The sequence below is a fragment of the Penicillium solitum genome (genome assembly GCF_028829755.1).
Source record: "Penicillium solitum strain IBT 25940 chromosome Unknown utg000009l_segment0_segment0, whole genome shotgun sequence".
Taxonomy (NCBI): domain Eukaryota; kingdom Fungi; phylum Ascomycota; class Eurotiomycetes; order Eurotiales; family Aspergillaceae; genus Penicillium; species Penicillium solitum.
The window spans coordinates 1,622,613-1,645,765 of NW_027072128.1; the positions used below are offsets into that span (position 1 = coordinate 1,622,613).

A 23,153-nucleotide genomic window follows, 5' to 3' on the forward strand; every position below is an offset into this window, starting at 1 on the left:
TGTAAAATCCAACCAAAACAACCGAGTAAATCAAGTCAAAACGCCCAAGCACGCCACATTCGCCATTTTCGCCTTGCACGATTCGAATTCAAAGATTAGAATCAGATCCTTGAAACCATCCATGCCCCCGACTGAGCATCAACATCAGTAACACATTCGACATGTCAGTTTGGAATCAACCATGTTTCGTACTTTGTGTTTTATGGACAAACACAGAGCCAAATCTAAAAAAAAAGCAGTGACAACCCCCCCCCCCCCCCCCCCACCAAAAAAATTCAAGAAACACCTCATCCCAGTGTGACAATGCAGATGCGAGAAGGAAGAGACAGACACCCCCCAGCGCCACTAAACCAACCTCCCAGTACTGGGGGATGTTTAGAACACGTCTTCTGCGGCAAAGTACCGTTTGCTCCGGCCTCTAGAGGCCACGAATTTCATCTCCGGCATGTTGGTGTGATGCACTACATGTGGTCGGTAGACAGCATCGACAGGGGCTTGCCAGTCATCCATCCCGAGGGGGAAGTATTCGTAGAGAAGATCAGTGCTTTCGTTCGGAAAGGGGAGCGATGACGCGAATGACTGGGGCAAATTGGCAGTCTCTAGCAACGGCATGGATGAAGCAACGCTCCGCGAGGGGGTTTGAGAGACAGCATGAGAGAGCTTGCGCATCTTAGACGGGGGCGCAGATTGGTCGAGACTTAGCGATCGTTGATGTGACAACTCGGCAGCGAAAGGGGACACCATCTTTTGGTCAAGATGGAGATTAGGGTCACTGCCTTCTTCCTCGTCTAGTAACGACAAATTGATCGGTGCAGCGGCCGCTGTTGTGGAACTGACGCGGCGATGTGAGTCGGCCTGAGAGAGTTGCTCCGGGCTGGAGTGACGGAACATGGACTTGGGGGCATGAGACATGACATTGTTTGATGCGGACTGTGGGATGGGGGTCCAATCCGGAGTTGCTTTGGTCTGCTGCATAATGCTCGGCGGGGGAACGGACGTTGTTTCAGGAGAGCTGCTCTGGGCGGCTGGCTTCGTCTTGGCGGGAGTCACGCTGGCACGACGCGGGACGGAATCGCTTGTTGGTGTGCGGTTCATAACGGAATTCGAGGAGTTGGCCTGGGCATTCTTGCGCGACGCGGCAGCACTCCCGCTAAGGGGTAGATCTTTGCGTGACTGGAAGTTGCGTGGGCTGCGACCACGAACGATGACAGGACCTGACTGCACCTCCGAGATGGGGATCTTCGCACCAGTGGATAAAGTCGCGACCACCTTGAGGCGAACGACGAAGTGTTGCTGTAGCTCCTTTCGGCGACCGTTGTTGGCGGTCGCGACACGGAATTGTAGACGCTTCCAGGTGATAGGGAAGGTTGCGTATTCTGAATCCAAATCCTGACCCGCCATGATGTCCAAGGGAATTGGGGGAGGCTCCTTCTCGATCTTAGCGCCAGTGCTAGGGTTGTTCTCCTCGGGTACCGCGCCAGAATTAGCGGCGGCCGCCGAGGGGGTCTTCCATGGCACCGAGATAATTTTCACCGGGTTTCCTTCCACGGATTCGGTGGCTGATACGGTGAGTTCCTGTGCGAGGATGGGAATTCGGTCGCCTTGGTCGGTCATGATATAGCGCATCCCGCGGGGCAAAGTTACCGAACCGGTAATTTGGAACAGATTGCGACGATAACACGTCAACTCGGCACCTTGTTGTGGCGGGGCATTTTCCGAAGGGGATGTTGTATAGGGGGACTCGGCGAGAAAGAACATCCCGTGCAACTGTGCCGCCACCGATAAGGAGATTCGGCACATGGAATAGTCGAGGAGTGTGAAGTGATATACCGGTGGCGAAAAGCTTAACAGCTTGTTGTTGTGGTCGATCGACGAGTCCTGGGGTTGTTCCTGGGGCGCTGGGTCGAAGGGCGCCACCATCTCGGTGAAAGGGTCATCGTATGCGGAAGAGAAACGTCTCAGTTGATGTGACAAATTAGGAGGCGCGAAGTTAGCGAGATCCTCACTATTGTATATCAAATTAGCAAAAAGAACCAATTTCAACCGTCGAGCGGGAGTGGATGATCCACCCCTCTCGTCCCACTTGGAGATCTAATCACCTAACAAAGGTCTCGGAATCGAAGTTGGACCGGTGATCTGGTAGATCCAGGCCAGACATGGCATTGAGATAGTCGGTACTCTGCAAATTCCCAAGTGACAAGGGACTAGCCAAATATGGCGGCATCGCCATAGTATCGAAGCCCTCCATGGTAAGAGCTTATGCGATACGGAGGCACACTCGTAGACGATGCGGGGGAGGAATAGGTATAGAATTGCCTCTTATATAAAGACAGTGAGAGAAAGAGGAGAGGAAAGGAATAAAGTAAAAGAGGAGAGGAAAAGGGTAAGAGAAAGAGGTCAGAGGAAGAGAGGCCCAAGGATGAGTAGACAAGACCTGGGGAATGCTGCAAGCAACGGAGCGGAAAGATAGGCTAAGGCGGGAGTGCAGGCGGAGAGGACATTTGAGACGGAAATGGAAATGTCAGAATTATAGTGGATATAAAGGGTATCGAGAGGTATTAAAGTGTGTCCCTAAAGAGAAAGAAACAAATCACTGGGGAGAGAGAGAGAGAGTGAGTGTGTGAGAGAAAGAGAGGAATCTCGACCTTCTGCACCCAAACGATCAACGGATTCGGGGAATAGTGGAGCCGCGGTTTTTGCGGAGAACGAACGCAGCGCTGAGTCAGCTTTTATTTTATTTTTATAGATAATTCATATAATTCATATAATTTATAGATTAGAGATTTATATAACCGATATAATTTATAGGTTTATACCTAGGTAGGTTTATAGATAAAATGATTTTAAAAGAAATTATGTTTAATATTTAATATTAATTATTAAATATCATTTCTTTTAAAATAATTTTTAATACGTAGTACGGAGTATCTCAGACACTCATATCCAATAACAATTAAACATGCAAATCCCTCAGCACTGATGGGGTAAGACTTGATCGCCGGCTCTCGGCAATCATCTCTCTCGCTGGGCCCTGAAGATCAACGGATGTTGATATTATATACGGAGTACAATCACTTCCATTACTTTTGTATGGCAATTCTGATACAAATAGTCTGTATAATCTAAAAATATTAAATTCCCTTTAACGAATACCCACCTGCCTATTAAGGTACTGCTGCTTCGGGTCGACTCCCCCCCCTCCTGAAAACGCCACATATTAATAATATAATTCATAATATTGGAGTGATGAGTACCGAAAAGGTTGTTACTTTCGTATGTCTACTGGATAAAGTCTGAATGAATATATAATTGTCTACATATGTAAGCTTGCTTTCTACAATATATCTACACATAATTCCCTTTTTACATCTCAACAATGCGATCACATTCGCCTCAAGGATGATCATCATCGGCCGTCTGACCTGCAGGCCAACCGGCATCCAATCAGAATATGCGGCGCATTGGATCAGAAACCGGTGCCCCCCCCCCCCCGGTACTCTGCTGGACCCTGTACTTTGGTTATTAGCGCCCCTCTGAAAACGGTAATAATAATCTGCAATCTGCAATGCTATCATGCATGTAATATTGTGAACGATAAGTGCCTCGGTAGCCTAAACAGTTGAGCTGTTTGGTCTCAGGTCCGGCGATGTCCGTGGATCTACTCCGTTCAAAGTTCCAAGGTTCAAATTTCATACTTCATATGCTTTCTTAGTGCAGTATGTATAGTTCCCTACCCACGGTACATGTGCACCTTTTTTTTTTTTTTTTTTTTTTGAGCTGTCTTAATAACCTGGGGAAATTCTCTAGATTTCAATCAGACAAAATCCATTATGGAAGGAGATACAGGATGGTCCAGGGGGGATGTCAGACGGTAAGAGAGACTGGGAGATTGAGTGGCGAGAGAAGCTTCCTCGTTTTCGCATGTGAACCAATGAAGAGTATGTGCATTTACCCGTTTTGATTATTACCGAAATGATCTCCTTTTTTTTCTTTTTCCTTTTCCTTTTTCCATTCTTCTTCCGGCGCGTTTCCCGATGCAGCCTACAAATGTATACCAAGGTTCTGACCACGGGAGCTATCCATGGTTGACTATGGGCTCGTTCCAAGGTTTAATGTTCCAAGGTTCCAAGGTTGGAAGCTCCTTCAACGGTCTCAATCTATCCTTGGGGTTTGGGCTTGAGATCCCGAAAAGCTTCATACATGTAGGATGAGCATGCGTGGGCCATGTACCACTTATATTCTGAGGAATATCTCTGTAACATTCCTGGAATCGTAGATTAGGAATGTAGAGACCTCTAGGAGACCTCTAGGAGACCAGTTCAGCTTCAGCCCAAGAAAAAAAAAGAAGCTCCGCTTGTACAACTGAGGGATTTTTAACGCAAACAGAAAACTAAATTGGTTCAAACTCTGAACGCAGAAAACTCATTGGCCCGGGTCAAAGTTAGGCCCCGAGGCCCGAGAAACCTGTTTGGTTTGAATCTTTGGATTCTATACGGAGTGGAAGATATAGATAACAACTAAAGTAAGAGAGAAGAAGAGTTCTTCTTTATATACTAATTCCCTTCTAATGTCACATCGTAAAAAAAAAAGGATAAAACAAAAGATAAACAAAAACAAAGACTAAGACAAAATACTACACTCCTAACACAGACCCTGTGTTTTTCCTTTTTTCCCTTTTTGACCCCCAAAAAAAAGTGGATGCTTGGCTTCTGCCCGGCGCCAAAGCGGAGTTCCGTTTCTAAGCCCACCATTCCCACAATTTCCCCCAATTTCCCCCCGTAAAACCCTGAAGTTAGAAGTGCATTGTTTGAAGTACATCTATAGTTTAGCCAAGGTCGAGCTCCAACGGACTTCCGGTCCAGTAAGATCTCGGATTTAATCGTGATGCCTTCTGAAAGCTAAAAGGTGATTGGAATTAATATTGCCCGTAAATTAATCTAAGTCTTTGCATAACTGTAGCCGACGGACTAGTCTAGGTAAGAAGTACAAAGTACATACGGATATACGGAGTACGGAGTACATGAATCCATTTTAAGTCAATTCATTCAACCCGAATCCCCACTACCCATAGATTATTCCACATTTACAGAGTACATTCTGCTATAATACAGATATACAACATATATATATCTCTGTTGATCGCCAGTGGGAACCCTGTGATCATAGATGTATTTATTTGATTGGACCAAATGACGCCAGGACAAACTTTCCGTCCTACCTCAGACCAAGTGCCCCCCAAAATGAATCTGAATATGTATGAAAAGAAACTCCTCGGAAGAAACCGTTACCGGATCGTGTGAAACAAAGAAAATGGACCAGATCCAATTGAAAGAAAAAGAAGAAGAAAGAAACAAAGAAAGAAAGAAAATAGGATAAAATAAATACCAAACCCAATGCGATATGGATATCATAGACGTGAGGAAAACAGAACCGAAAAGAGTACAAAGAGCAAATGAAAAGGGGAATCGAATCAAGTCTGATCTCTTCGACTACGTATGCATCATCGTCCACGTAGCGGCGTCACAGTTCACTTCCTCAAAGCTGTGGAGCATAGTGAAGCCCATCGTGGAGAGATTGTCAAAGTTACTGTCACCGTCGACCTATCTTTTGTTAGAGGATAAATGCAGGAAATACAAAGGAAGCGAAGAACGTACACAGTCCATAATCACGGCATTAGCACTCAACTTCCGGATCTGTTTGATAGCCAGCAGGATCAGGCCCTGCATCACCGTGGAGTAATCTTCACCGCAAGGAGAAATGACCGGAGATGAAATGCCTCCGACAGAAGCCTGGGTGGCGCGCAGCATGGGCATGTGTTCCGCCAAGGCAGATCGCTCATTGTAGATCACGATACTCCCGAGGATGACCCCGTCGGAGGGCCGCTTGGCCCGAATGATCCCGCAGTTAGGCGCGCCACCCAGAGCCATGCGGTAGATATCGGCCACGCCCTGTCGCGCATATGTTTTAATGTGATCGAGGATCGCGGGCGCAAAGTCCCAGCCATACACGAGGTCGTATGTGACCTCGGCACTTTGCAGGGTCGCCGTAAGTCCTTCGGGCGGCACCCATGTCGACAGGTTGCGGAGGATCACGCTGCACACTGGTCGCGAAAGTCTGATGTTCCACCCCATGTTCGCGAACCATTGCCGTAGCCGCTTGCGCTCAACAGGGTTGACGGTCGGAATGCCAAGGTAGATCCCTGGTAATCGGGATCCTAGCTGGAAGCGTTTCATCCCGCTCCGTTGAAGTAAAGTCCGAATCGCGCGGCTGTGAAGAGAATGTCCGATTGATAGTTTCCTTCGGGAGGGGTCTACGATGAGACATGCAAGCACACCGGTGCCTGTTGATCGAAAGAAGTAGGTCGCACAGAACCCATAGAGGGCCTGCGTGCTACTGTTCCGGACAACGAAATGGGCTTCGTCAACATCCTCCTTTCGTAGCAAGAAGCTGCTAGCGGTAGCTCCAAGAAGTTCTGATGGCTGGCCTAGTGCACAGTCGGCACGGATAGTCTCGAGCAGAGCATCCAACGCGAAAGAGTCGCGATCCTCGTTCCAATTTTCGACAAGCCAGTGCTGTCGAGACTGATGAATCTTCTGCGTTCGACCAATGGAGCCAGGCAGGGCCGCTGAGGGTGTCAAGTCGCCATACAAGACCTTGACCAATGCTTGAAGGGCTGTTTCCGTGAAGTCATACGTGCATATATAAGTACCAATGGATGAATCCATGGCAAAATCATAGGGCGAGCTAACGGCCACCACAATCAATGGCCTCTCGCGGCGTTCACCGGATGAGGTATACTGCGATTGGCAGACCATGGAGACGTGTTTTGAGAACCCTTGCTGATATAGATTGCGATTTGCATCTGCCGTGACAACGACTACAGCACTCGCTCTTTGGATGAGGTCTTCGTGGATGGGACGCACGCCGTTGGAAGTATAGGAGGTGTGCAACACGCGCCCATTCCTCTGCCGCGAGAGTGATCGTCCAAGTTCTTTGAAGACCCCCTCGCCACTCAGAATCGAGGAGGTCCGTTCGGAAGATAATGGATCCAGTGACCCATGCGCAGACTCCGCGACCGAGAGAGAAACCGCGGACGTTGGGAGTGGCTTGACCAGCGGAGTCAGAAGCAAAAGTTCCTCGTCTGCCTCGATGACATTGGACAACGGAAGTAAATTATTCTTATCTCTCATCACTGTGATGGAAGAGTTGTAGGCTCGGGTGGAAAGGTTGGTATGCGAGGGTTGCATCTGTGTAAGTGAAGAAAGCCCCGGAGGGTTCAGTGCCTGTTCCCACGAAGTACACCGCGCCTTCAAATCTAAAACGCGGCGCAACGATTGTTCAATTCGCTGACGGCCGATGATACCGTTCTCCACGCCAAGTTTCAACCCATTGATGGCTTCTTGCTGGACGGGGAATGATCGACATAAAAGGATGATATCGCAGCCGGCGTTCTTGGCCATGACTGTGCCACCTCCTACTCCAATGTTATGTGTGAGCGCCTCCATTTCCAAGCATTCGGAAACGACCACCCCTTGAAACTGGAGATCTTTTCTCAAGAGCTCGTCGACCACCTGATCACTCAGGCAGGCGTGCATCACGTTCATCCCAGCAGATGATAATGAAACACCTCCGACCATCATAGCGTCCAAGCCTTGAGTTATAGCATTGCGAAAGGGCACAAGCGCGCTGAGACTGAGTTGCTCCAGAGATTCCCTAATAATTGGGACATCCGTCTGGGAGCCGAGAAATTCCAAATTACCATAGGATGGAAAGTGTTTTCCACAGGTTACTAAACCTGCTTCTTGATAACCCCTCATGAACTGGACACCGTATTGAGACGCCTCTTGGGGATCGTCGCCGGCGGTACGAACGCCTAATGGTTGATTTCGCACATTGGTCAAAACATCCAAAACAGGCCCTAAGATCCAATTGACCCCGACGGCCTTGAGTTCCTGTGCTGTCGCGACAGCCACCTCGTGGGCCAAAGATTTGGACCCAGTGGCTGCAATGCCCATGGTACTAGGGAATTGGCGAATATATATCTCATCATATAAACTGTTGACACCACCATTCTCCTGATCCAAGGCAATTAGTAATGGAACGAGATGGCCTGCATCACGCGCAATGGTCTGTAATTCCAGAACCAATCTGGTTGTATCCTCGGCCGCTGTAAATCCGTCAGTGACTGTCCAAATTTTACTGGCGATGGAGGGTCCTTTTGAAAAGATACATTTTAGATTTTTGGCAGATAGCAGCACGGCACCCAAGTGATAATTCTCAATGAGTGATCGAATCTGTGGATTGACTGAAGTTCCATCAAAGCCCATCATAAAGAGCTGACCCATCTGCCTGTGCCATGTCAGCGCGCCCGAGGTGTCATATTTCCTAAAGTGGAAATAATCTAAAATACCCTCCCCGGATTGATTGGCAACTACGTTCCACAGTGAAGGGGGATACCCCGACAGGTAGATTTGGGGGGAGGGGGGAGGGACGAGGATTAACGCCGATAGGGGATGAGCCAAGCGAAAAAGGAGATCGACATACCTATCTAGGTCCTCCCAACCTGGGGGCAGCATATCCTCTTTCCGGGCCATGGCCCGAGGAGGAATGCCTGCAGCGGCCCAGAAAGGTAGGATGCAGAGGGTGCAGTATCGAGAGATTCAAGATGTGGCCGCAAACGTCTGACAGGTAAGAAATATGAAGCCAGTGCACGCGTCAGGTGACAAGGGGTAAAAAGGTTGCAGGAGTCAAAATTTGGACCTCGGGAGCTTTGTCTTTTCCCCCAGAGCCGCAAATGTCGGGGAAAGGAACTGGGACTAAAGAGATAAGGGGAGATAGGAGCTTAGTTCCCCCGCTGAGGAGGGTCACGGGATATCTCTTGGCATATTCTACTATGTATTAGTTGTGTATATTAGTTATGTATATGATTATATGATTATAATATACATTATTATATACATATTACATATTACATATTTAACTATTACTATGTATATCCATCTGTACACCTGGGCATTATGTGTATGTACATAATGTATGTACAAAGTAGTAACCTTGGAACTACCTGGGTATCATATCCACAGTATGTCATCATGTGACCTGTATGTAACTGTAATCCGGATGTAATTCCATGGTCATGTGACATCTCCAATACCAATACCTTACAACAGCTACAATGCTACCACGATCGTACATATCCGTAGGGTTGCACTGAGCCACTCTATATGTCAATCTGTCCAGCTTTTTACCGACATCACCGGATGCAACTCCTACACTTCGCAAATGGAACCTTCAGACACACCATGCACAATATGGAGCTCCATACTCCAATCAGAATGCCTATTTCCTTTTTTTCCCCCGGTGTCACACTCTTTGGCTTGATTGTTGGACCACATGGAATACACCCGAGTGGACCTTGATAGAAACCGTGGAATCGGAATGAAGTCAATGGGCTATCTGAACACTTCCTTGTGCGGTAACCCGACGTCAGTTCCTATCTGAGGCATAGAGGGGATATTGCACGTGGCTCTCTCTCTATACGACCTTCTCATCTGTCACTGTCGTACACTCCACACTGTAACCCATATGGTCTCTGTTCCCTTAATGTTCTCTTTTCTTTCCCTTAGATAGAACTTCTCCTTCCCTTTCTTCTTCTTCTCCCATACTTCTTAGCCCTACAACCAATCCAAACACTGACGTAATTATGTTCGTGACATCTTCTATATATCGCATTCTGCCCTCGATACTAACCTGCTGGCTTCTCGGTATAGGCGTGTCATTATCAGAGAAGATCCTTGTGAGGTGTCTGTTTATATTGCAGACTACATCATCAGTAAGCTGAAATTCCGATCCTCGCCCTGATGCGCGTAACCCATGCTGAGACTAACTCTTCCATCTTAGGCCGTATCAAGGCGTTCAATCCGACACCCGAGCAGCCGTTCGTGCTTGGTGTGCCTACTGGTAGTAGCCCTGAGCTCATCTACAAGATCCTCGTGCAGCGTCATCGCGCCGGCGAGATCTCCTTCAAGAATGTCGTGACTTTCAACATGGTATGCGCAGCAAAGATCACGAGCAAAACACAACAACCCACTAACACCCAATATAGGATGAATACGTCGGTCTGCCTCGCGATCACCCCGAGTCCTACCACAGCTTCATGTACAAGCACTTCTTTTCCCACGTGGACATCCCACCGCAGAACATTAACATCCTGGACGGTACCGCGACCGATCTTGTAGCCGAGTGTGCATCTTTCGAGGCACGGATCGCCCACTATGGTGGCATCGAGCTCTTCTTGGGTGGAGTTGGACCAGACGGCCATATCGCCTTCAACGAGCCAGGCTCCTCGCTGAGCAGCCGCACGCGCGTCAAGACACTGGCCTACGACACCATCCTGGCAAACTCCCGCTTTTTTGGCGGCGATACGGACAAGGTGCCCCGCATGGCTATGACTGTTGGTATTCAGACTATCATGGATTCCCGGGAAGTGGTGATTGTGGCCACCGGAGCGCACAAGGCTTTTGCCGTGCAGAAGGGCCTCGAGGATGGCGTAAACCACATGTGGACCCTCTCCGCTCTGCAGCTGCACCAGCACCCGCTCGTCGTCTGCGATCGCGACGCCACTCTCGAACTCAAGGTCAAGACTGTGCGGTACTTCGAATCGATCGAGCAGGCCGGCACCGATGCTCGCACCCAGGGACCGGCTCTCGTTTACCGTCCTCGGACTTATGTCCCAGCCCCACTCCCAACTAAGACGCCCACGTCCCAGCAGCCTACTCCCGATGGCACCCCCGAGAAGGTGCCTAAGGATCTTCGTATCAACACTGAGCTGCAACGCCGCTCACTGGAGGATGATGAGCTCACCCCGGATAGCATGTCCTCGCGCCTGGTCGACTCGGCCATTGGCGGTATTGACGGTGCACTGAAGAGCGACCTTATCTTTGACCGCATGGGCACAAGAATTACTACACTCTGATGGTGAACACCTCTCAAACTCGTGGCATTTTCATTCGGGGTGTCTTTTTTTCTTTTCGATTTAAATTCTTTTTGCTTTGCTTTTTTTTTTTTTTTTTTACGGGAGAAAGGAAATATGGGTTCTGCCTTTGCAAATCATATCTGCATGGTCTCTTTTACTGCTTTGGCTTACGGGTTTCGCTGGTCATTTCGATTATTTGCGATAGATGCGGTGCCGTTTTTTTAGGAGTCAAGTGATCTTATCAAAAGATTTTAGCTATGGATAATTCAAGCTGTGTACAATTAATTGTGGGTTTCAAAATTTATACGTGCTTGTGTAGCGTGATGTCGTTCAGCATATCCTATATTTATGATCGTTAAGAGTGCTGAGATCTTGTCGGTGCCTTCAGTAGGGAAATATACATATGTAGATGCGCGAGTAACAGAATGAAGATGTAAAAAGAGCTAAAATACTTCCTTAAATTGGCGCTCAAATCGTTCTATATTCTGTACATTTTATGCTCCTTGCTTTTGAGTACATTGCATGATACATTAACATTATAGCTTGGCGAAGACACTGACCACGGCACCGCTCATATCAACCAGGGTGCTCTTGTTTTGCAGCCAAGCCTCAATACCGCGACGACCATTCTCCACACCCAGACCGCTCTTCTTCCAGCCACCGACGGCCATCTCAGCAGGGCTCTCGCCCCACGTGTTCACCCAGGTAATACCAGCCTGCAGCTGGTCAATGATGCGGTGAGCCTGGTTCAGATCCTTCGTGAAGACACCAGCAGCGAGACCGAGCTCAGTGGTGTTAGCGCGTCGCACGGCCTCCTCGACGGTGTCATAGTACAAGACGGACATAACGGGACCGAAGATCTCCTCCTTCACGATTCTCATGGAGTCAATGCAGTCAGTGAAGACGGTGGGCTTGACCCAGAAACCGGCCTGCAGGTCCTTGGGAACCGAGGGCTTCTCGACACCACCACAGAGTAGGGTGGCGCGATCAGACTCAATACCATGGCGAATGTATTCAACGACCTTGTCGTAGTGGGCTTTGGAGCTAAGGGGACCGAAATTGGTCTGCTCGTCAAAGAGCGGGCCAGCCCGCACATATTGAACCTTCTCGAGCAGGCTCTTCTCAAAAGCAGCCTTCATGGTGCGCGGGACGAAGACCCGGGTGCCATTGGTGCAGACCTGACCTGTGCTGTAGAAGTTGGCCATCATGGCACCATCAACGGCACTCTCCAGATCAGCATCCGGGCAGACAATCAAGGGGCTCTTGCCACCCAGCTCCATTGTTACGTATTTCATGCTGCCCGAAGCGGCGCCTGCGACCTTCATACCGGTTGCCACTTGGCCGGTGAAAGAGACCTTGGCGATGAGTGGGTGACCGGTCAGGTAGGCACCGACATCACCGGCACCGTTAATCACGTTGAAGACACCGTCGGGGAGGCCGGCCTCGGTGTAGATTTCTGCGAGGGTCTGACCGTGAAGCGGGGTGTATTCACTGGGTTTATAGATCATTGTGTTACCGGCGGCCAAACAGGCAGCAGATTTCCAGAGGGCACTAAGTATCTAGGTCAGCCTTTTTTTGGGGGGGGGGGGGGGGGGTTATTTTATTTCTCAGTCGAAAATGCAGGAAAGAGCTTACATCTGGATGGGGTAGTTCCAAGCACCAATGCCGGCACACACCCCCAGAGGGGACTTCTTAGTGTATACCCAGGCGTCCTCGCGGAGTTGAGTCGTCTCGCCGTTCAGACCACCACCACCAATGAAGTTGGCATAGTACTCCAAAACATCGGCACCCGTCGTGACGTCGACGGTACTAGTCTCCGTAAAGGCCTTGCCGGAATCCAAAGTCTCGATACGTGCAATTTCATCGTTCCGTTCCCGTAGCAGAGCAGCGGCCTTGTGAAGAATTCGGGCGCGAGCAATTAGTGGGGTCTGCGCCCACGAGGGGAATGCACGATCGGCAGCGGTAATGGCGGCATCGACGTCCGCATTGGAGGCAATTTCAATGTCGGCCAACGGAGTTGCAGTGGCGGGATTGATAGTTTGGAATGACTTCTCGGAGGTGGCAGCTTGGGCCTTACCGTTGTAATACAGTTGACGAGGTGGGAAGGGGAGAGACATGATTGAAAAAATGTGTATATATGAATTCCAAGCTTAGCTATAGGTAGAAGATTATAATCGGAACAAAAAGATAAGAGAAGTTGATACGGAATAATCCACACCGCCTTATAGTTTCTCCGACGTAAAACCCGAGTTTCCGAGGTTAGGCCCGGGGGAGATTAGGTACTCCGATGTACTCGGTACTCCGCTGCCACGCATAATTTATACGTAACGGCCAAGTACTAAATACGCCATCCGGTCAGCGGCTGACGGTGGCTGAAAAATGGCTGAACAAAGTTCTGCGCGGGGTTAGCTTTGGGATTTCTTCTTGCTCTCTATGGTTTGAATATCCCCCCCGGGAATTTCATACTAAGAATGGCATATCTTAGCCATGAAGCTCAAAGAGTTACGTACTCTCTATCTATCTCTCTCTCTCTCTATATATATATATATATTCTTGAAACTAGTATCGGACGGGAATTCCTATCCTGGCCTCTTCTCTTTTCTCCAGACCTCATATCAAGATTTAGATTGAAATTGGAATTATAGGGATGCCGATAAAGGGCTGATACTTCTGATACACTTCCCAGGTTGGCCGTTTAGAGTGGACAGTGGACAGTGGAGCACCTTATTATTTGGGCCAATTATCTGACTTCTCTCTCCACTTCTAATGATCGCCACCACTCAGAGTCCTTCAAAGGTTCAGTCTAACGGCAAAAAAAAAAAAAAAAAAAAAAAAAAGAGAGAATTGAAGGAAGCTGGGTAATCGCTAGAGATTGGGTCAAAAAAGGCCTTTCTCCCGATCAGACCACCCTCCCCTCCGAGCTACTTGGAAAATTCTCTTTTAGAAAAAGGCAGTCCCTTCTTCTCCAATCTTCTCCAATCCTCTCCAATCTTCTCCTCACTACACACTTTATCCATCCCCCGGTATTCAACATGGCCACCACTAACGAGCTCCCCGCCCTCGATGTTAACAGCTACGACTATATTGTCGTTGGCGGCGGTACCGCCGGCTGTGTGATTGCGGCACGCCTGGCTGAGTACCTCCCTAACAAGCGGACTCTGGTTATTGAGGGAGGTCCCAGTGATTTCATGGATGACCGCGTTCTGAACTTGAAGGAATGGCTCAGCCTGCTTGGAGGAGAGCTTGACTACGACTATGGTACCACCGAGCAGCCCATGGGTAAGGAGACGATTTCCTTAAATTCTAAATAAGCTTGTGCTGACTATCCTTAGGTAACAGTAATATCCGTCACTCCCGCGCAAAGGTCCTAGGTGGTTGCTCTAGCCACAACACGCTCATCTCTTTCCGTCCCTTCGAGTATGATTGTCGTCAATGGGTTTCCAAGGGTTGCAAGGGCTGGGACTTTGAGACCTTCACCCGCATCATTGATAACCTGCGCAACACTATCCAACCAGTGCATGCCCGCCACCGTAACCAGCTGTGCAAGGACTGGATCCAGGCCTGCTCTAGCGCCATGGAAATCCCTGTCATTGAGAACTTCAACGATGACATCCGCAAGACCGGTGAGCTGACCGAGGGTGTCGGCTTCTTCAACATCTCCTACAACCCCGATGACGGCCGCCGCAGCAGTGCCAGTGTCGCCTACATCCACCCCATTCTCCGTGGTGATGAGAAGCGTCCGAACTTGACCATTCTCACCAACGCTTGGGTTAACAAGGTCAACATCGAGGGTGATACCGTGACCGGTGTTGATGTTACTCTCCAGTCCGGTGTGAAGCACACTCTCCGTGCTAAGAAGGAGACCGTTCTGTGTGCCGGAGCTGTCGACACCCCTCGTCTGATGATGCTCTCTGGTCTTGGTCCCCGTGAGCAGCTGTCCGCACTTGGCATTCCCGTTGTGAAGGATCTCCCCGGTGTTGGTGAGAACCTGCTGGACCACCCCGAGAGTATCATCATGTGGGAGCTCAACAGCCCCGTGGATCATAACATGACCACCATGGACTCTGACGCCGGTATCTTCTTGCGCCGCGAGCTGCCTGACGCCGCTGGATTCGATGGCAAGATCGCCGACGTGATGATGCACTGCTACCAGATTCCGTTCACCCTTAACACCACTCGTCTCGGCTACGACGAGCCCGTGAACGCCTTCTGCATGACCCCCAACATCCCCCGCCCCCGCTCCCGCGGTCGTCTCTTCTTGACCTCCGCCGACCCCTCCGTGAAGCCTTCGCTGGACTTTCGCTACTTCACCGACCCCGAGGGCTACGACGCCGCCACCATCGTGGCAGGTCTCAAGGCCGCTCGTGAGATTGCCAAGCAGTCTCCCTTCAAGGAGTGGATCAAGCGCGAGGTTGCCCCCGGCCCCAAGGTGCAGACTGACGAGGAGCTGTCCGAGTACGGCCGTCGTGTCGCCCACACCGTGTACCACCCCGCTGGTACTACCAAGATGGGTAACGTTGCCACCGACCCCATGGCGGTTGTGGACCCCACCCTGAAGGTCCGCGGCCTGAAGGGCATCCGCATTGCCGATGCCGGTGTCTTCCCCGATATGCCTAGCATCAACCCTATGCTGACGGTCCTGACCATTGGTGAGCGTGCTGCTGAGCTGATCGCTGGCGAGGCCGGTTGGTCTCGCAACCAGCCCCGTCTGTAAAGCAGGGGCTTATTACGCGTCAAAGATCTGATATGCATGTAAAAGTTACTTCTTCATTTTGGTCTTATTTTGGTTTTATTATAGCATATGAGCGAGCGGCGCATAGCTCCGTCAGAGTCGCGGAGGGATCGCCTTTGAATGCGGGCATCTTTCCGAATTCTGGTTCTCCCAGTGTCTGCGAGACAGACCTGGATCTTTTATTTATCTTGACACATATACAATTGATCTTGGATAAACTTGATATCCGAGGATAAGGTTCTTTTGAATTTTAGTTTTTTTTTTTTTTTGAAACTGGAAATTGGAAATTGAAAATCTAAACAATAATTCGAACTGAAGATGGAGCTGGCACTGTGACCATGCGCTTGCATTCTATGCTCAATGCAAAACCATAACCTCAAAACGCCTGTAACCACAAGATGGAAGAGCTGTTGAACATATGGCCGAAAAAGGAAAAAAAAAAAACAACAATCGAAGAACACCCGAAAAGAAACAGATCGCATCCAAGATCGAAAACGACCTCATACCCCCATGGTGGCCGCCTTGTCAATATCATGGATCTTAGCACCTAGCTTCCACACTTGATCAACCGTCAAGGTCGGCCCAGTGAAGGGATCCTCACTCTCACCCAACACGATGAGATCGGCATCAGCACCACTTTGCAACGACCCCTTGACACCCTGCAAGCCAAGCAGACGCGCCGGGGTAGCGGTGACGGCATTGATAGCCGCAGCCGTCGACGCACCCGACCAACGACGGAAGTTGTTAACACACTCGATCAGGGTAGCTGAAGATCCAGCAATCTTGTCAGAGCCCTCCAGCGTCAACCGTGCACCGGTCTTGACAATCCGCTCCCCATTGGTCCACTCATAGACACCGTCAGGCAGACCACAGAGACGCATAGCATCGGTAACCAAGATCAACCCATCCGGGTGCGCATTGTACGCGATCTTGATGGAAGTGGGATGCAAATGGATGCCGTCGGCGATAACACCGTAAAACGGCCTGCGGCGCTCACTCTGTCCCAGCAGACCGAAAATACCTGGGTTGCGGTGGTAGAAGGGCCGCATGGCATTGAATAGGTGGGTGATCATACGGGCACCCTTGTGCGTGGCTGCAACACCCTGCTCGTAGGTTGAGTCGGAGTGGCCGATTGCGTAGATGATGTTACGCTTGGCGATTTCGGGAATGTGGGCCATCATGTTGCCGACTTCGGGGGCGGCTGTAATCATCTTGATTGGGCTGGCGCTGCCCATATTGTCGGCACCGTAGCAGTAGACGAGGTCGTCGAAGGTTTCCGCGGCGCGCAGTACTTCGGGCTTGTGGATACCGTTGCGGCCAGGGCTGATGAAAGGGCCTTCGGCGTGTGCACCCAGTGACTCGGCACCGTCTTCGGGGGTATGGGTTCCTGCTGTTGGGCCGAGGGAGGGGAGGACCTGAAAGAATACAGAATTAATATTTCTTTTCTTTTCTTTTCTTGTTTGGGGAGAAGTTCGAGTTGCTTAGAGCAGCTTGCGCTTTGCTTACCTTCCAGTATACCTCGGGAGTGGAGCTCACGAGTGTCGGCAGGTAGGAAGTAACACCGGTTCGGGCCAATCCACGGTTCACCACGCGCAAACCCTCGTCGTATTTCTCTTTTGTCTCACAGGGTACGGAGAAATCAAAGCCATGGGCACCATTCAACTGGACATCGATCATACCCGGGGCAATGATACGACCGCCGAGGTCGATGATATTGTCGGGAGTCAGGTGCAATCCATAGAAAGCCTCTTGATCCTTCAGGATCTTTCCGGTCAGAGAGTCAATCCAGAGATCTTGCTCGACCAAGTTCAAGCCGCACACCAGGCGACAGTTGGTGAACTTGGTAATGCGCGGGGTAGAAGTCTTGCCCGGCATTATGAATGTTGTTAGATCAGATCAGATCAGATGATGGGAAAGAAAATAGACCGAGGGAGAAGGGGAAAATCCAAGTACATAAAGATCCCATAATGATGTAACAGTAGACTGTGTGACATTCGGCATGCCGATGTGGTATAGACCATAGTATACATTGTATACATACCCACATACCCTTATAGTACTAGTATTTTAAAATTGTATAAAATTGTATAGCTCCGTACAGAGAAATACTCGGCCTGTAAATTACAGAACCCGTTGACAATACCGTATCATATCTTACATATCCCCGCATGCGACGTACCCGCATGCGGGTTCGATGCAACGCAACATCTCTCTTTCTCCGTCGCATTTGCAAAAGTGAACATCCTCAAAAGGTTCCCCCCTATGTTGTATAATATTAATATTCTCTTTACTGATTTGTCTCCAAATGATCAATGACTCCATCGTTTCTTATCCCTCAATCATCTGACATCAGTCATGTATGTCACATTGGAAAAAAAAAATGGATCCCCAAGATAAGCCCAAATCGTGACTCAGTTATATTAATTAGTCTACTCCGTACTGAAATAGCCTTAGCTTCCTTTTTTTAAGAAAAGGGAAGGAAAAAAAAGATACCCCCTTTCCTATTTCAGAACGTGCCTTGGCAAAGAGATCAATCTACATTCTTCACCATTCTTCAGCTTGTTTGTTCCACGTGGAGAACATTCCTCGAGCCCCTTGGCTCGCTTGTTGATTGCTATTATTTTCTTTTTCTTTTTCTTTTTTTTCTCTCCCCCTGTAGATCTTGTTTCCTACAACCATGACTGAACCAGAGAAGCAAGAAAAAGAGAAACAGGCCGAGAGGCCAACAGAAGAATATGCGACGATGGCTGCCTCGATGTCTGCTCCGGACCCCGAGTCAGGTGTGGACCAAGCGGTAAGAGGCCCCGCGTGGATGTACAAGCCACTATTCAAGATTGGCAAGTGGGAGGCTCCTTACTTTGCCTCACCGGAGATGCAACTATATCTGGTATCATTTGTCTGCTTTTTATGTCCTGGCATGTTCAACGCCGTCAGTGGTCTCGGTGGTGGCGGTCAGGTTAACACCCACGATGTGAACAACGCCAATACTGCACTATACAGTACCTTCGCAGTAGTCGGTTTCTTCGCCGGCTCCATTGCCAATCGCATTGGTCTGCGACTCACCCTCTCCCTGGGTGGCTTCGGATACTTCCTCTACGTGGCTGCGCTTCTCTCGTACAACATCAACCAAAATGCGGGCTTCCTCATTTCCGCCGGAGCCTTGCTAGGTGTCTGTGCTGGTCTGCTGTGGTGTGCCCAGGGTGCGGTCATGTTGAGTTATCCACATGAGCATGAGAAGGGAAAGTACATTGCTATCTTCTGGGTGATTTTCAACCTGGGGGGTGTCATTGGTAGCTTGGTATGTTGATTTGCACACCTTGAAACTCCCCCAAACTAACATATTGATATATCAACAGGTCCCTCTCGGCCAAAACATGCACTCGACTGCCGGCAATGTGAACAATGGCACCTACATTGCCTTCCTTGTTCTAATGGCCATTGGCTTCGTTCTCTGCTGGTGTCTCGTGGATTGCAAGCACGTCCAGCGCAAGGACGGCTCGCGCGTGATTGTGATCAAGAACCCAACCTGGAAGTCCGAGTTCTTGGGTCTTTGGGAGACACTTATCCACGATTCGTACATTATCATGATGTTTCCCATGTTTCTGGCCAGCAACTGGTTCTACGCGTACCACTTCAACGCAGTCAATCTCGCCTATTTCAATGTGCGCACTCGAGCCCTGAACAGTCTTCTGTACTGGCTGATGCAGATGGTGGGTGCGTTTGTCTTCGGCAAGTTGTTGGATTTGAAGGGTCTCTCGCGTCCGTGGCGCGCCAAGCTCAACTTTGGCGTTCTGCTCGCGATCACCATGGGCATCTGGGGTGGAGGATATGCATTCCAAAAGCGCTATACTAGGGAAACCAAGGATCTCGACACGGATTTCACCGACAGCGATTATATTGGACCCATGTTCCTGTACATGTTCTACGGCTTCTATGACGCTGCTTTCCAGACCTGCACTTATTGGTACATGGGTTCTCTCTCCAACAACAGCCGCAAGTTGGCCAATTTTGCTGGTTTCTACAAGGGCATCCAGTCTGCTGGCGCTGCTGGAATGTGGAGGTAAGCAACCCCTGCTTTTTTTTCCCCCTCTGCCCTTTCTATAGCTAACAACACGCCTAGCCTGGATGCACAGGAGACCGCATACATGACCGAATTCGCCTCTTGCTGGGGTATCCTCGTTGGTAGTATGCTTTTTGCCTCTCCTGTGATTTTCTTCAAGGTCAAGGATAGCACTGCCGTCGAGGACGATCTGCGATTCTCTGATGAAACCGCCGCCGAAGTCATGGGCCATACCAATGAAATGTCTGAGATGGATAAGCCTCATACCGAAACCCACACTCCTACCGAGACTCTCCGCGACCCTCATGAGGAGACTACCACCCAATAATGAATTGTCGAGGGACTCAATCCCCGCCGATGATATGTATCACCACGCGGTTAATATTTGATTTAATCACCTTCTTTATTCTCACTACATTGTGACGAAATACCTGCATTTACGAGGCGTGCTGGCTTCTTTTTTTTTTTTTTTTTTCATACTCGCGGAAATCCCGGTCCCCAACTGCACCACGGGTCGTGAGGACCATACTCGACGAATACTTAATGTCAGTCAATTCCGTTTTCTTTAATGATCTTGTACATTATTCGGGGTGGCTCTACTTTCAAGGCGCCAGTGGCTCTCATTCGGGAGGGTATGCTTTAGGTCTGCTATGGTTATGGTAAATGCGTACGTACATAATGTAAATCTCAAACCACAATGCTTTTGAATATTGATAGTATTCAATCAGGTCCAGCCATGGACCTCACTCAATGCAACTCGCCAAACCTAGAAGCCTTGGTCGCCGTAGGCAACGGTACTGAAGACTGGGTATGAGTCGCCGACTTGGGCCCAGATGAGCCAGCATTCTGCTTCAACTTCTTTTCTCCCTTGGGCAATTCCCACCCATTTAGAGTACGGTTAAACAGCTGCAATGCAGCCTCTGGCTGATAGTACGGCACCTCATGACCAGCCTCATAGACACGGGTGAAAGAGAAATTACCATATTCCCTCGTCTCGCCATACTCGACACCATCGACGAGGAAGGGCGCATAGCCCGCCTTCTGGAACTGCCTGCTGTGCTCGTATTTTGCCGCGAGGGAGATGGCCTCACCGCCGAACCAGTTGCAGATGTAATCTGCATCGCCGTAGATGAGGGCGACGCGGACGGGGCGGGAGAGGATGTCTTCCAGGTCTTCGAGGAAGTTGGGCCAGACAAAGTCGCCGGTTTGCTGGAAGGCGAAGTAGACTTCGTTGTTGGATTGCGTGTAGTTTACATCGACACCTAGGGCGTTCAATACCGAGTCTTTGGCGAGGTAGTTTTGGTAGTAGCTTTCTGGGGTTGGGTCGTTGCTCGGATGGCGGATGTCGTAGGTGCCTCGGCCGCTAAACACGTAGTATGGGCTCTCTGGGATTGGGGAATTTTGTCAGTTATTTTACGTAGATGTTATATGTAGGGGTATATAGGCACGGTCTACATACCGACGTTGTCTCGGCACATGTTGGCTGCCTCGGCGCAAAGTGCGAGGTCGGATACCGAAGTGCGGTTTGTGAGCTTGCAGGTTGCGATTTGGTCCTGGCAGCCGTTTGGCATTTCATTGGCAAATTTCATGTAGTTGTAAACTGTCTCATTGATCTATATATTCTTTGTTAGTGTGAGCCCATATCATGGTACCTTTTGAAGACTTACAGCCTTAATGCCATAGCTGTTGTTCACGGCAAATTCAGGGTAGTACTTGGCTTGAATTCCTTCATCGATGATACCATTGATGATCCCCAAGGTGTTGAAGTCGAGTTGAATACCATCCTGGGTGCCGTTGGCAATCTTAAGGTTCTCTTCATAGAAGTGATCGAAGAACTTGCTAATGTTAGAACTTGAGCGGACCTAATATGAGTTAGACAGGCGGTTGACTTACGGCAGGGCCATAATGTCTAAAAGAAGTCAGTAATCAGATACATCAACAGACATTTCAAAAAACAGAGCGAACTCACCCTCCATAGCTTTCGGTCCATAGATTGAAGCTCTTCGACTTGATTTTCGAGTCCAGCTTGGGGAGACCACCTAGGAATCCCTGCAGGACCTCCCAGGTAGCTTTGGCAGCAAGTACAGTTGTATCAATTGCGGTAGCGTTGATGACTGGATAGCGACCATCGATCCCTGCAAATGATGGGTCTTCATATGAACCGGTGATGGGGTTAAGGGTGCCGGCCGCTTTCTCAGCGTAGGAGAAACCTGTGATTATATTAGTTCGATGGTTAGAAAGAGAGTAGAAAATAATTGAAGGATATTCATACCAACACCCAGTGGCTGAGAGAGGAATAGCATATTTGAGACCTCATTCCACGAGTTCTTGTTGATATAAGATTCATTATTCTTGTTGACACCACAAGGACCCAATTCCTCGAACAATCCAATCAAAGAGTCACTACCCGGTCCACCATTTAGCCACAAGGTGATTGGCGCATTTTCAGGATCATGGCGAGCCTCGAAGAACCAGAAGAAAGTGTGCTCTGTGGGTGAGAGGTCCACATAACCCGCATAAGAGTTGACACCCGGGGTAGTTTCACACACACCCTCTTTGCCAGGCTCTTTATAGCGAATGGTGACATTATTAGCCGTCTTTATAGTCTTGACATCTGTTGGGTGCTCGGGCAGCTGACGACGGAAGAAGGCTTCTAAGCTATCATCCGATGGCACCGCGAGTGCCGCTACAGCCGGCAGTAATGGAATCCAGTGGGAGATACGCATAATGGGCTTATCTGGGGACCGTTACAAGTACAGATTTACCGGGGGCTTGCGGGGATACTTATAGTCCCAGAAGAGGGGGAAATAAACTAGTTAATCGCATATATATATGATAAGCAGTTCACGCAATGATTAGGGGAAAGGTCGGTGAAATGTCAAACGGAGCATTCGATCGATCTCCGTTGGAGCTCCGGGGGAAGGTAGCATCGTTTTTACGAGGGGAAAAGAGTAAAAGCTCCACCTAAAGTTGTTGGAGGCTCATTTATTCGACTGGGAGTTGGGGGGTTGAGGGGAAAGATCGACGGCGCTAGACTGTGCCTTGGTGCCAAGAGCTATAGCCTCTAACGAGACAAGGATTGTCGCCTTTGGCAAAGAAAACTAGGATGACGTGCTGTGTTGGTGTGTTTATGTTGTATGGACTTTTTGTTTTGGTTGGAAAAAGATTATACATATCTTTTATCCATAGGTGTTCTATGAAATGATCATTAATAGCGCTGATATCAACGTGGTGTTGCCTGCACTCCAATAGGAACAGGCCTCGAGTAGCAATAATATAGGTCAGACTGTAGATTGTCACAATAAGCGATATTTATATATTTATAGGGCTACATCGTTGTGGCTGTGATTCTTAAGTAGGAAGGGTCTTGGATATAAGCCCCAAAC

General features: G+C 49.3%; 8 protein-coding genes across 8 annotated transcripts; 3 read left to right on the forward strand and 5 right to left on the reverse strand.

Moving 5' to 3' along the window:
- Nucleotides 1-375: 375 nt before the first annotated feature.
- Nucleotides 376-2,248, reverse strand: N7455_011710 (uncharacterized protein; the record flags this gene model as incomplete). Its single annotated transcript, XM_040960382.2, has 2 exons — nt 376-2,005; nt 2,100-2,248. The coding sequence occupies 2 exons, from the start codon at nt 2,246-2,248 to the stop codon at nt 376-378; spliced, it is 1,779 nt and encodes a 592-aa protein (XP_040809183.2).
- Nucleotides 2,249-5,489: 3,241 nt separating this feature from the next.
- On the reverse strand, nt 5,490-8,594 carry N7455_011711 (putative beta-N-acetylglucosaminidase; the record flags this gene model as incomplete). The annotated part of the gene is made up of 4 exons (XM_065606738.1): nt 5,490-5,600; nt 5,655-8,167; nt 8,231-8,349; nt 8,545-8,594. 4 exons carry the CDS (start codon nt 8,592-8,594, stop codon nt 5,490-5,492), a joined length of 2,793 nt encoding a protein of 930 aa, XP_065459904.1.
- A 71-nt stretch (nt 8,595-8,665) lies between these two features.
- On the forward strand, nt 8,666-10,975 carry N7455_011712 (uncharacterized protein; the record flags this gene model as incomplete). The annotated part of the gene is made up of 5 exons (XM_065606739.1): nt 8,666-8,688; nt 9,673-9,705; nt 9,771-9,832; nt 9,901-10,049; nt 10,106-10,975. 5 exons carry the CDS (start codon nt 8,666-8,668, stop codon nt 10,973-10,975), a joined length of 1,137 nt encoding a protein of 378 aa, XP_065459905.1.
- A 536-nt stretch (nt 10,976-11,511) lies between these two features.
- On the reverse strand, nt 11,512-13,092 carry N7455_011713 (betaine-aldehyde dehydrogenase; the record flags this gene model as incomplete). The annotated part of the gene is made up of 2 exons (XM_040960356.2): nt 11,512-12,526; nt 12,611-13,092. 2 exons carry the CDS (start codon nt 13,090-13,092, stop codon nt 11,512-11,514), a joined length of 1,497 nt encoding a protein of 498 aa, XP_040809179.2.
- A 915-nt stretch (nt 13,093-14,007) lies between these two features.
- Nucleotides 14,008-15,689, forward strand: N7455_011714 (GMC family oxidoreductase; the record flags this gene model as incomplete). The annotated part of the gene is made up of 2 exons (XM_040960371.2): nt 14,008-14,254; nt 14,308-15,689. 2 exons carry the CDS (start codon nt 14,008-14,010, stop codon nt 15,687-15,689), a joined length of 1,629 nt encoding a protein of 542 aa, XP_040809202.1.
- Nucleotides 15,690-16,207: 518 nt separating this feature from the next.
- Nucleotides 16,208-17,628, reverse strand: N7455_011715 (N-acetylglucosamine-6-phosphate deacetylase; the record flags this gene model as incomplete). Its single annotated transcript, XM_040960417.2, has 2 exons — nt 17,214-17,628; nt 16,208-17,122 (listed from the first exon to the last, which is right to left on the reverse strand). The coding sequence occupies exons 1-2, from the start codon at nt 17,580-17,582 to the stop codon at nt 16,208-16,210; spliced, it is 1,284 nt and encodes a 427-aa protein (XP_040809182.2). The 5' UTR covers nt 17,583-17,628.
- A 756-nt stretch (nt 17,629-18,384) lies between these two features.
- N7455_011716 (unc-93 family MFS transporter) lies at nt 18,385-20,095 on the forward strand (the record flags this gene model as incomplete). The annotated part of the gene is made up of 3 exons (XM_040960355.1): nt 18,385-19,005; nt 19,064-19,767; nt 19,828-20,095. 3 exons carry the CDS (start codon nt 18,385-18,387, stop codon nt 20,093-20,095), a joined length of 1,593 nt encoding a protein of 530 aa, XP_040809156.1.
- Nucleotides 20,096-20,514: 419 nt separating this feature from the next.
- On the reverse strand, nt 20,515-22,493 carry N7455_011717 (uncharacterized protein; the record flags this gene model as incomplete). The annotated part of the gene is made up of 6 exons (XM_040960362.2): nt 20,515-21,152; nt 21,227-21,380; nt 21,435-21,602; nt 21,661-21,676; nt 21,737-21,977; nt 22,040-22,493. The coding sequence occupies 6 exons, from the start codon at nt 22,491-22,493 to the stop codon at nt 20,515-20,517; spliced, it is 1,671 nt and encodes a 556-aa protein (XP_040809201.2).
- Between the last annotated feature and the right edge of the window lie 660 nt (nt 22,494-23,153).